This window comes from Neofelis nebulosa, chromosome 5, assembly GCF_028018385.1.
Source record: "Neofelis nebulosa isolate mNeoNeb1 chromosome 5, mNeoNeb1.pri, whole genome shotgun sequence".
Classification (NCBI taxonomy): Eukaryota; Metazoa; Chordata; class Mammalia; order Carnivora; family Felidae; genus Neofelis; species Neofelis nebulosa.
This window is the reverse complement of record NC_080786.1, coordinates 101,005,342-101,018,814: the sequence shown is the minus strand read 5'-3', so window position 1 is coordinate 101,018,814 and position 13,473 is coordinate 101,005,342. Positions and strand designations below refer to the sequence as shown.

Sequence of the window (13,473 nt, the reverse complement as noted above, 5' to 3'; positions counted from 1 at the left end):
GGGAAGCTGAACTTTCAAGATGTTGTGTACCTAGCTCATCAATAGGATAAAAGCACCTAGACTGTTTCTTGGCGCCCGGTCTGGATAAGAAGCAGTTCCCTACTATACTGCCTGGATCTTTCTGGGAAGTTCGCACAGCTGAGCAACCAAGGCAAAATCCTCAATCTCTGGCTAGGAGGCAGGGGGAAGTCTGTAACTGAAACTGAAAACTTGTGTTCATTGAGTATCTCACCAACGGGTCGGTGTGAATCAAGAGAGGTTGGAAATGAGATAGGAACACTAGAAATACCCCTCTTTTTTAAACTTGTGGCCTGGGTACAGAAACAAGCACATTATTAAAATTGATTACTAACCATAAGCAACACTGTTCACATAGAGACGAAGGATGTAATAACTAGTGTGTGAGGAGCCTGACACGTTGGACAGTGTCAGAAGTGTGTGAATTCAATGAGGATGTGTAAATGGTATTTTTGCTTTGGCGGTAATCTAAAAAATACATATCTTTATCAGTTACAAACGCCAGCCTTCTATTTGCAGTGATCATTTGTATTTATTTTCATACACTAAAACTTTATTTTCTTAAGTTGTTACTCACACTAGAGTCCAAAATACTCTTATGGGTACATAGGTTTTTTGAAAAATGATAAGCATGGAATATAGAATCCTAATCTGAGCCTTGAAGAATGGGGGTGTTCAGATAAGCGCAAAGGACAGAGAAAAGCATTTCCACAAGAGGAGAGAGTGTGAGATCAAGGATGAGCATGATTCATTAGGGTACCAAGAGCTTGAAAGAATACTCCCATTTTCACGTTTTAAATACTGCCTCCTGACCCTAATATGGCAGTAGTTTCAGGAGCACTCTTACCTCTGTTTCCTTAATTACCTGCCTTTTTCTGATGGGTGCAGGAGCATTATGACATCTTTTTTCAGAAGGTAACTCTCATAGCCCCTTTTAAAGAGTCATCTGCTGTCTTTTTTTTTTTTCATTTTTTTTATTTTAGAGAGAGAGCACAAGCAGGGGAGAGGGGCAGAGGAAGAGAGAGAGGGGGTGGGTAGGGAATCAATCTTAAGCAGGCTCCATGCCCGGCACGAAGCCCAATGTGGGGCTCGATCCCACAACCTTGGGATTATGACCTGAGCCAAAATCAACAGTTGGACGCTCAACCCACTGAGACACCTAGGTGCCCAAGAGTCATCTTTTGACCCTCATATTACTGATCAGTGTCTAGCATGAAACTTTCTTTGTGTGCCAGAATGTGAATTTTGTCTCTGCAGGACTTGACTTCTGAACAGTTAATGATTCTAGCAGAGACATCCAAAGGAGGGTCCATTGCGTCACCAGTTTGGGTGTTTGCCTGGTACTCAGGAAGCAGGTGGTCCACCAAGGACTGGAACACTAGTGGGAAATTGTCTTTTTTATGGACCAGCCTAATCCTGCACCTGTACTTTGTTAGAGATTTGTTCTCGAATGTCATTGATGGCCTCTTGAGCTATTTTTCTTTTGCACAAAAATCATCCCAGATCAATGTTCATTATGCTTCTTCATTTTAGTAATAAACCTAGGTTTATTACTAAAGCAGAGTTTGTGTTTGTTAATTACATCAGGCCAGACTGTAAGGCTGTTTTTGTTCAGATGTAGGCTGACAAATACTTGGTCTTTTTCAGTCTTCTTTGTTAAGTAAAACTTTTTTTTCTTTTTCCTTGACAGATTCCAGCAAGATCATGGCAGAGCATAGCCACGTGCAAAAGCAGCTTGATTTACAAAATGGTAGCTTAGAGGCAGGCTTTGTGACAAATTCCCTGGAAGACGATTCCCAAAACGTGATGGAGAGCCTGAGCCCCAAGAAATACTCTTCCAGTCTGAGATTTAAAGCCAATGGAGACTATTCTGGCTCTTATTTAACCCTCTCACAGCCTGTGCCTACTAAGAGAAGCCCTTCCCCTCTGGGAACGAGTGTCAGGAGTAGCCCCTCCCTGGCCAAAATCCAAGGAAGCAAGCAGTTCTCCTGTGATGCAACTGACAAAAGCCTTTCCCTGAAACCACCTACCCCTCTACTCAGCACCTCCCCGTCCCTGAGCGGGTATCCACTTGGGAGAGCGGACTTTGATCATTATACCGGCAGGGACAGTGAAAAGTCCTTGAGGCTCACAGAGAAGCCTCCCTATTCCAAATATAGCTCAAGGAATAAATCCCATGACAATGTCTACTTTCTCGGGGGGCTAGAAGGCCGAAAGGCGTCCGGTTCACTCCTGGCCATGTGGAATGGAAGTCCCCTGAGTGACACCGGCTTCTCTCCCATCAGCAGATCGGGGGCGGCAAGCATGCCTTCAAGCCCAAAGCAAGCCAGGAAAATGAGCAGCCAGGACAACCTGACACTTCAGCCCAAGTTGACCCGACACAAGGAGCCGGCATCTGAAAGCATGGGTTTAAGAACTAGGAAGTATTCGGGCAGCAGCCTGAGTCACATGGGGGCCTACAGCCGCTCTCTCCCCAGGTTACACAGGGCCACAGACAACCAGCTGACACCCCTCACTTTGCCTCCCAGAAATTCCCTGGGCAATTCCAAACGAGCGAAACTGGGGGAAAAGGATCTACCTCACAGCATCGTAGACAATGACAATTACCTGAATTTCTCTTCTTTGAGCTCAGGGGCTTTACCCTATAAACCCTCGGCTTCTGAGGGCAACCCTTATGTAAGTTCCACCCTCAGCGTCCCTGCCAGTCCTCGAGTGGCTCGGAAGATGCTTCTGGCCTCCACCTCCTCCTGTACCTCCGATGACCTTGACAGGGCTTCCTATCAGGGGCCCGGCCCTGGTCATCTGTTTCCTCCTGGAGAGCCGGACAGAGTCTTCGCCACCAGGAGGAACTTCTCTTGTGGATCTGTCGAGTTTGATGATGCGGATCTGGACAGCCTCAGACAGGCCTCAGGAACCCCCCAGCCTGTCCTTCGGGAAAGGAAAAGCAGCATCAGCTCCATTTCAGGCCGCGAAGACCTGATGGATTATCACCGGCGGCAGAGGGAGGAGAGACTCAGGGAGCAGGAAATGGAGCGACTGGTAATCTTCTTCATCTGGCTTGACCTCACTGTTCCCTTGAGCGGCTTCTTGGAGACACGCTCCAAGGATATGTGTGGGCCTGGAGGATGTCCAAGTGCAGCAGCCGCGGCTGTGCCTTTCTAGAATTCTGCTGTCCTTCCTTCTCTCGGTCACTCTTAGTGGCCACGTGCGGGTATTTGAAGGCCTCCCTGTCCCTAGTATTGAATTAAGTTGCTCGGCAGAGTCCTCTCAAGCATAGATTCTTGATCAATGTAACAAGGTAGTTGTGCCTTTTACTGAATTTCTTCTAAGTCTTACAAACATGAACACTGTGAGTAAACCCTGACTTATATCCTTGATGTCATCAAATTCCCATGTGCATGGTCTGATAGAAGTAAGCAGTGAAATCGTGACTCACTGGGAATTAGGCAATACATTTTTCTGAATAGCATGTTGTCTGGAAGGTTGAAAGGTTGGCTAAGTGTTGCTCAACCTTTTTTCTGTCCTGGACACATACACACACCACCCCCATCCTCCCTTCAGCAGTGCCTCCTAGTACATACAGTGACCCCCAACTACACATACGGAAACATTTTTTGAGTTGTCTTTTTCTACTTAAGGTGGATTTATGCTTATTGTGGAAAATACTGAAAATACAGAGAAAAGAGAAAACATCCCTTGAGAGTCCCGTTAATGAATGAGGACAAGCTAACTGCATTCTTATTATTTTTTTCTTTTAAGCATAGACCTTTTTGTTTATTTGTTTTTCAGGATGAACAGGGTCAGAGATTATTTTAACTCGTTAATGATGAGTTGTTCCTTAATGAGGGATGCAGCAGGACGATAAAGCTGAGTTTACAAAAGTGTCAGAGTATCAAGCTTTAGTTGCTGAAAGAAAGTATGCTGGAATAGGATTTCTGAACCACAGACCAAACTCGATAATGTCCTACAGGACAACAAAATTGTAACGTTTGGATTGTAGTGGACAGAAGCCATTTCCATCCATACGGAACAAGATTCATTTGGAATTTTAGAAAAAGAATCATTTGCATCGCTTGTAGTTTTTGGTAGGTTAATATCTATCCTCACAGATATCCTGATCAGTAATTGGGAATGAAAACAAATGTGAGTACCTTTACAGAATTCTAAGTTCCTTGGGTGGGTCTGTGAGATGGCACTCCAATACGACGGTTCCCTTTGTGGTCATAAATAATCTCCAGTGATTCTTCATGGTCACAAAAAGGCATTGTATTTGGGCTTGATTCTTTGACATAAATTCAGAAAAAGTTTTAATTAGCACCTAAAAGACCTTCTTATGTAATGGATAGCAAACCTGGCTCAATGTTGTGCTGAACAACTCTTGCTTTTTTTAATGTGGTATAATTCACACATAATGTTACACTAGTTTCAGAGGTACAGCATAGTGATTTTGCAAATCTGTACGTTACGCTATGGACACCACAACTGTAACTGCCATCTGTCACCATACAACTTTTTAATACCATTGACTATATTCCTTACGCTTTACCTTTCATCCCTGAACAACTATTATTAATGAAGTCAGAAAATTAGCTTCTATCTGATGACTTATTAAGGAATCTAGGAGAGCATTTCAGTGTCTTCCCTCACCCCAGCGATCTTCCTGAGATGATCTTAGTCACTCTTCTGTTCCAAGGGCAGGAAACCAACCTCAAAAACCACCTCCAGGGGCGCCTGGGTGGCTCTGTTGGTGAGGCATCCAATGCTTGATTTTGATTAGGTCATGATTACACGGTTGTGAGATTGGGCTCCATGCTGGGCATGGAGTCTGCTGAAGATACTCTCTCGCCCTCTCCCTCGGACCCTTTCTCTGCGTGCTCTCTCTCTCAAAAACAAACAAACAAACAAACATCACCTCCAGTGCGTTTCATTTTTAGCACTTTTAAGTGTTGGTGGATTTCTGTTTCCTCTAGTGTTCCCAAATCTGCTAAAGTTCCTGGAAGTCCAGGAAGTAACCTTCCTTACTGCCTGTAAAGCCAGTGCCTCAATAATGGGCTTTGTCATACTCCATGAGTTGAGGCTTATTTTTATGACGCTCTGGGTTTGGCCTCTGCTGCTTTCTCTCTAGCTGTCTGATTACATCCCAGTAAAAGAGAAGATAGATTCTCATTGAGCCTCTGCAAGTAATGTTATTGCAATTAAAAAATAAAGTGACTTAGAAAATACAGTTCTTCGGGAATTCTGAGGCACCAAGGAGAAAAAACTACCATTGAAAACAATGTTCCGTTTAGTTTGCAAAATCAAAGTCAACTAAATTGAGGATTAGAGATAGATGAAGGTGGATGCTACAGGGTTTTCCCCATCAGACAATAGGACATCACACGTAATGCCAATGATTTTCCACAATGCATATGGCGATTGGATTTCTAGTATCAGTTCAATGAGTTCTATGTAATTAATTCTTACTCCTCTGCATCTTGAGTCATTAGTTTGATTTCACAAAGTCATCTATTTATGGACTAAAAGAAGTCCTGAAAATCTGAGTTAGCCGCCTAGTGTTGTCTCATGCTTGTCTGTGCAGTGTCAGCTCAGAAACCTCTACCCACAAGTCTGTTCTCTGAAATCTCAAGAGTGAAGAAAGAGTATCTGGTAAAGTCCTATCCCCAAGGCTCCGAGACTCTTTCTTTGTTGAAGGCATGATACAGTCTATAACTTACAGCAAAGTGTCTAGGCAAACATGAGAGGAAAGTAGAGACCACTCAGTAAGGATAAGAGTAGGTAGCTATGGTTAATCTGTGGTGAAGTTAATGAGTGGTATAAGCAAGGAGAGTTAAAATCCTCTATCGGGGCATAGGACATTGGACTTATTTAATCAGTATTTCCCCTGAGGGTAAGAACATATTATAGAGGATGAGGACATTGGCATATATCCAAGACCTTTCTGTAAAGGGCGCCATCTCTGGACTTAATATATATTATAATATTTCACCTGTACCACATTAGCCTAGGGAAGGATGAGCTCCTCACTTGATTTGACAAATCTTTCTATGCCATTTTTGATGGTGTTGAGCTATTCATCAATAAAGGGCATAGCAAACCTAATTATTTCCAACATTCTTCTTTTCATAGGTCAAGGAACAAATCTTGCGCTCGCCAGGGGTCCTCTGGGAGAACTTAGGGATAGTTCATATATAAAAGATATCTTGGAAAACTTGTTTGGTTTTTTTCCCCCCTGAATTTAGGGTCTGATTTTGGGAAGACAAAATTAAATATTAATCAGAGGTGATTTCATTATGTGACTAATAAAGGATTGTGGATGCTTAAGAACAATATTTGCAATTTGCCTACCTAATAAAGCAACAATAGATTACTCTGTGATAAAGAGTAAATCTTAAATAATTAGGAAATGAGGAATTTTTTGGCATTTAAATATTCAGGGATATCTCTCAGCACAAAACACAAAAAAGTTACTCTTGTGAGATACTGAATCTCTGTTCTCTGGGCAGATCACATAGAAAAATAACCTTTTGTTACCTTTCATAAGCATGGGCTGATTTCTCCAAGATCAGTCTGTCATTCCAATATAGATAACTGCGTTTTAGTTTTATGTTAATAGGGCATTTGTCATGCAATACATTTTTTAAACAATTACTTTATGAGTAAACCCATCACAGTTGTGCAAGCTTTACCAAAATTTGACAGTTTTAATTACATTTTTATAGACTTACTATTTGCAAGCATTATCAACCAAGTCAAATAGAGCTCCCTTCGTGCAAACCTACAATTTAAAAAATTTTTAGCAACTTTTGTTCTCCATGGTCTTCTTTCAATTCTGGAACAACCAGATACTTTAAGGCCATAGTACATAACTTACAGATATTGGAAATTATGTTTAAGCTGACACATCACAGAACATAATTACTATTGACATAAAAAGGTGTGCCACAATGATCATTCAGTTTAGTTGAATACAACTTCTATATTTTTCTTAATCTTAAACATAACCTTAGCTTATCTTTTCAGTAAACTAATACTATAAGACATTTTAAAAATTTCAGCTAAACTAGGGGCACCTGAGTGACTCAGTCAGTTAAGCGTCCAGCTTCGGCTCAGTTCATGATCTCACACTCCGTGAGTTCGAGCCCCACATCAAGCTCTGTGTTGACACCTCAGAGCCTGGAGCATGCTTGGGATTCTGTGTCTCCCTCTCTCTCTGCCCTTCCCTTGCTCACTCTGTCTTTCTCTCCCTCAAAAGTAAATAAACATTAAAATAAAATTTAAAAATTTAAAAATTTAGCTAAACTAATCTCTAGAAGAAAGCAAATCCAAACTTATTTTAAATATGAAATTATGTGTGTGTTATACTATACACTGATAAAACAAGGAAAAGACATATAGCTGTTTTTTAAACCAGATTGTCAAATCACTTTGACTTGTGTGAGAATTTGTTTTGATCACATAAACTTGTTTTCTTGCTTCTGAAATCAGCATTTTTTAAAAAAAAATTTTTTTTAACGTTTTATTTATTTTTGAGACAGGGAGAGACAGAGCATGAACGGGGGAGGGTCAGAGAGAGGGAGACACAGAATCTGAAACAGGCTCCAGGCTCTGAGCTGTCAGCACAGAGCCCGACGCGGGGCTCGAACTCACAGACCTCGAGATCATGACCTGAGCCGAAGTCGGCCGCTTAACCGACTGAGCCACCCAGGCGCCCCTGAAATCAGCATTTTTTGATGCGAAAGTTCTTTCTCTTAACCATAAACATGTTTAAATTTTTAGAATTTCATTTTATTTTCTTCGAATTTTGAAAATGTTAGTTTTATCTAAATGCTAATTAGTCCCTGTAAACCAATCAGGACAGAGGTCCTTCATTTTAATTTATTATTACTCTCAGAAGGTCGGAAGATGATTCACATGTACCCAGTGATTCCCACCCCCCCCCCCCCCCCCCCCCAGGTACAGAGACACAGAGAAAGAACTTAAAGTTTAGTTCCATAGCTTTGGCTACAGGTCAGAAGTAAACACTGGAACATAAAATTTCACTGTTCCAGATCTCAAGAGACTGCTTGCTTTTCCACTGGGCACAAAGTATTGTCCTGATGTGAACTCACAGATAGAGAAACAACCAACAAATGAAAACAACAACAAACACAAATGCTCAGTCATCTGTCACTGAGCAAGGCTAGATTTCAGTCCTACCTGAGCATCCCAAGTGGCCAAACTGAAAACCAGATCCCCAGGCCTTGCTGCCACCAGTGGAGATAACCACTGGTTGTGTGCAAACCAAAACCCTGGTCAAACTTGGCCAAGAATCAGATACAAAAACAAAGCACAGCCAGAAAAGCAAAAACTGCAGGAAAATAGCAAGTTGGTGAAGGTAAAGTTCTCCTGCCATTTGGGATTTACCCCAGGAGCTCAGAGAAGCTCCGTCTGGGCTTCCAGCCCGTCAGATTTATGTTGTGAGCAATGCAATTTAATGGACTCCGTAGGATGAGTGTACTTGAGCATTTCACAGGCACCTCCAAGATGACAAAGCCTAATTTTCAAAAAAGAAACAGAACTCTCACACAAATGTAAAATGAATAGATGCCAAAGATTGAGTTAACTCATCAGTGAGGAAACCAAGCAGAGTAAGGCTGGTTCACTGAGCATAATATCTGTAGTACTTTTTAGCTAAGTTGTTTCATACCAGTGTTTCATCTGGATTTTTTTTTTTTTTACTTGCTCAATCTTTATGTGAAAGCTCAAGGTAGTTGTATTGAGTATTAAAGATTGAACCCTCATTATGAACCTCCAAGGGCCTATTATGAAGTATAATAATCCACTTTGAGTCTATATTAAATGGCCTTCAACTGCTGTGCTATTTGAGATGCTTAGTTTTTTTTTATAATTTTTATTCCTTCTTTCTTGCTCTCAACTGCCAATTCTTGCCTTTGTCATTATGCCAACCTTTTCTTTCTTTTTTTTAATGATTTTAGAAACCAGATATCAAGGCTTGTTTAAAAATTTTCCAAACTATGAGTTACTAGGTGCAAGTGAGGTCTTGAGAGGGCTCTGTGTGCATGAAGTGAGTGTATTTCAGTTTGCCAATCTTGTGACATCCTTTTGGGCTGATCTGTGGTTGTTTAAACTCCTCAGTTCTGAGCTGTTTTCTATGTAGACGGCATTAATGGATAAGATACCTCTCGAGGGCTAGGATGCTGATTCTTTGACAAACAGGATATTCTAGAGGCTAGAGAAAAAATTGTACAGTAGACAGGCTATTCTTAAATTTTTTTTAATGTTTATTTTTGAGAGAGAGCAAGTGGAGGAGAGCAGAGAGAGAGAGAGAGACAGAATCTTAAGCAGGTTCCAGGCTCTGAGCTGTCAGCACAGAGCCCAACGTGAGGCTTGAACTCACGAACCATGAGATCATGACCTGAACCGAAGTCAGATGCTTAACCGACTGAGCCACCCAGGCGCCCTGACAGGATATTCTTTTATTCATCTCGTTTGCTACCTGCCTCCCTCCCAGTAATGTGGAGGTAGTGATGGCATCTAGTGCATCTTACAGTCCAGGGAAAAGACATTTTAAAAAGAAAAGGGGGAAAATAAAAAACTCTGTAGTAAACCCTACTGCTGTTAAGAGTTTTCCTTTGGTTACATGGCCAAAAGCACCTGTGCGATATCATGGAGAACCAATGGATTCCCTCACACTGCATTGTAGCAATCCAACATTTTCTTTCTGGCTGATGGCAGTCATCTGGGGTGCCTTGATAAATAGCATTGTCGCCGTATAGAACTCAGTAGGGCCATGCGTGCTCTTCATTTCTCAGACACATTGTAATGTGATGCAGGTCTCTGAAGCACCACAGAATAAGGTTTCTGACTTTCTACATGCTCTCCCTTCCTGAAGACAAGGGTGGCTTTCTTTCAAGGAAGATACTAATATTCCCATGGTGTTATTATCTGAATAGGTGAAATGTCTGGGAAAGCAATTCTGTACTGTTTGGAAGATATTTAATTCTAATAGGTTCTCTGAAAACACTTTACAACTGAAGAATTGTGCGTTGTACAAGGCTGAGACCACATCAATCTTACTCTCTGCTATATATCCACCTCCTAGCAAGATGATTAGAGTATGGGAAGCATTGTGTATGTGGGGTTTTTTAAATGTTTATTTACTTTTGAGAGGGAGGGAGAGAGAGTGCAAGTGGGGGAGGGGCAGAGAGAGAGGGAGACAGAAGATCCCAAGCGGGCTCTGCACTGTCAGCACAGAGCCCGACGTGGGGCTTGAACTCATGAACCGCCAGATCATGACCTGAGCCGAAGTTGGATGCTTAACCGACAGAGCCACTCAGGCGCCCCTGTATACGTGTTTTTGAAAAGAGTAAATGAATGTTTTTGATACCCATTCACAACATTCATTCTGGCTTTCCTTATTTTGTGGCTGAAGGTTTTGCCCCTAGTTCTCAGACATATCAAAGTTAAGTTTATGTACTTAGTTCCAGGTAACTCTGAAACTCTGTGCAAAAGGACAAAAATATCCTCAGCATAAATGTATTCTTTGTGCTTCCAGAAGCGGGGTGATTCTCTTCCAATATGCCATCAAAAATGAAAAGATGAAAATGAGTTGCTTTTCCCTATTTTGAAAATTTCACAACATTCTTGGTAAGAACTGGTGCTCTCCAGGGTCATATAAAAGCCAAGGCTGCAGGCCCCATAGTCTCGCTTGTGTACTCTTGAGCAGACCAGATACCTAATGTTTCTAAGATTAAATCTAATCTTACTGGAGTGTATTTAAGGAATTATAGCATTTTATAAAATAAATGTATATGTTCACTAATCTTAAGATGGTAAGGTGCAGATACCATTTTAGAAATGAGACAGTACAGGTTAGTACTATTCACTTTTGTAATTAGGAAAAATTGTGTGGGGACCCAAGAAGTGTGAGCCTCGTCGGGTGAAACTCCCTCCACCTGTAGACGTGCATTGCTCCCTCTTCCTTGCGATTCCTGACTCCAGAAGACAATTTGGGCATTAAGACTTTGATAGCATTTCTCGGGTGGAAGCAGAATGGACAATGTTAAGAGCATGCCTAATGCAACCTAGCCATTGTATTATTTTTTCCCCCCTAAGACGAATGTGTTTGAAATGTGAAGTCCAGCTTAAGTATTGAGAACTATTTTTTCATCCCGTCTCATGGACTTGGAAGGCATCTCCTCCTGGTGTGGCCCTTCCTCTTGCTACATCCTGGCTATAGTCTTAATTTTACAAAAATGGTTGCACTAGTGGGAAGTGAGCCAGTTAAACTGCAGATGGGTGAGAGGTTGGTTTACTGACCAAATAGAGTTGGTGGCTCAGACTTTGTAAAGAGATATTTAGAAATCATGACTCACTTTCTATATTCTGCATCGGATTGTCTCTCGTTACATTAATCATTAGTTTAACCTTTGGATGTAGCGTAAGCCTTAAATTGACTTGTTTCTATGAAGGCTTGCTTTTCTTAGCTCTGATGTTTGAAACAGTCTGTCAGTTCTCTGCCATTCTGCGCCTTCTTTCACTTTGATGCCTTACCTGGATGGTCTGTCGGATCTCACTCAGAGATATAACGGAAACGGTAAATGTGAGCCGTATATGCAATTTTAAATTTTCTTACGCTGAGAAAAGTTTTTGAAAAGATTGAAATTAATTATAATATATGGGGCAGCACAAGATTAGAATGGTGATGTTATTATCTACTGCTTAAGTAAGCTGTCCAGGGGCTCCTGGGTGGCTCAGTCAGTTAAGCACCTGACTTTTGATTTTGGCTTGGGTCATGATCTCACGGTTTGTGAGTTTGAGCCCCACATTCAGCTCTGTGCTGACTGTGCAGAGCCTGCTTGGGATCCTCTGTCTCCCTCTCTCTCTGCCCCTCTCCTGCTTGTTCTCTCTCTCTCAAAAAACAAAACAAACTTAAATAAGCTGTCCCTTCTCTAAGCAGACTTTTTTCATTTCTAATAAAATAAGAGTAAAATTCTGTAAGTAGTGAGTAATATGAAGAAGACTACTGTCTATGGTTAGATCACTTTGGGTCATCAGAGAATAAACTAAAGACTTTCTGTATTTTTAAGTAGCAAATTGTTGGTATATATGTAGATGTTCAGTAAATATTGAAGGAATTAGAGGTGCCTGGGTTGTTCAGTCAGTTAAGCATCCGACTCTTGATTTTGGCTCAGGTCATGATCCCAGGTTCATGGGACAGAGCCCCATGTCGGGCTCTGTGCTGACTGTGGAGCCTGCTTGAGATTCTCTCTCTCTCCCTCTGCCCCTCCCCTGCTCATGTGTGCACACACACGTGCGTGCTCTCTCTCTCTCCCACCCTCTAATACACACACACACACACACACATATGTGTGTGTGTGTGTGTGTATATATGTGTGTGTGTGTGTGTGTGTGTATATATATATGTACATATATATATATATCATTCACAAATTAAGAGTGCCAGCTGTTCTTGGTTAACTGAGAGTAAAAACAGTTACTACATCTTTTTGCTCTTCTTCAATTGGATCACTAGGTGGGTAGAAGAGGAATTGGAAAGAAAAAAATAGCATTTAGCAATAGTCTAGTGACTCCACATTGGGGAAACACAGAGCCAAGGTCTAGGTATATGTCTTTGTTAACGATAGTCTGGACTGTTGCTATTAAAAGCAGGGTTCTCTATACTTGAGAGCAAACTCTGGGTTCTTGTTACACCAGCACTACAAGCTATTGCCTCTTGATGGTGCCACACATTTAAAGATTCGTGCTGAGACTTGAGGGATGTGTGCTGTGAATCTTCACATGGGTTAGCATTCTGGGCTAAACGCAGAAATAGACCAGGCACCTTGGACTAAGAACCGGATTCCATGTCTGCTAAGGAACGAGTCTCATCCTTTTTTAGGTGGTAAATCCATATAGGAAGGCTTGCTAACCAAATAAGAAGTAAAGCTCATAAATAAAATTCACAGAAAAATGTACAAATGATGAAAATTGAAAATAGAGTATATCAATACCAACAGGGTAATGTGGGAGTGCCAGTGATGCTTCACAGAAAAATGATCCCTGTATTCGTTGTTAAATTATCGAAATTAAAAGCCGTTTATGGATCTACCCTTTTAAAAATTTCTCATCCATAGGTTTAGTGACCATGCTGGCTAATTGGAATGTGAATTTTTCTTCCCCGATTCTAGAAAAGTTTATGGGAATATTTGCTATGAAGAGTGCCTTTAAAGTTTGTGATTAGTTTTTCCACAAAAATTATAAAACAGGTATTACAATAGAAACACATACATGACTTTTTCATTGGAAGGGTTTTATCAACCATTTCAATGTGCAGATTAAATTCTAACAGGCACTTGAAAAAAGTCAATCTCTTTATTTGAAGTAATTGTAGATTTATGTGCAATTCTGGGAAATAATTCAGAGAGACCCTGTGCACCCTTTACCCAGTTTCCT

General features: G+C 41.2%; 1 protein-coding gene across 17 annotated transcripts in view; it reads left to right on the top strand.

Moving 5' to 3' along the window:
- Positions 1-13,473, top strand: part of PHLDB2 (pleckstrin homology like domain family B member 2) — a 232,327-nt gene that overhangs the window by 138,313 nt on the left and 80,541 nt on the right. For all 17 annotated transcript variants that reach the window (XM_058731448.1, XM_058731455.1, XM_058731454.1 and 14 more), the window contains one exon: positions 1,709-3,057. In XM_058731448.1, coding sequence (XP_058587431.1) covers positions 1,709-3,057 — 1,349 coding nt within the window. Of the gene's footprint in view, positions 1-1,708; positions 3,058-13,473 lie in introns of those variants that run through there.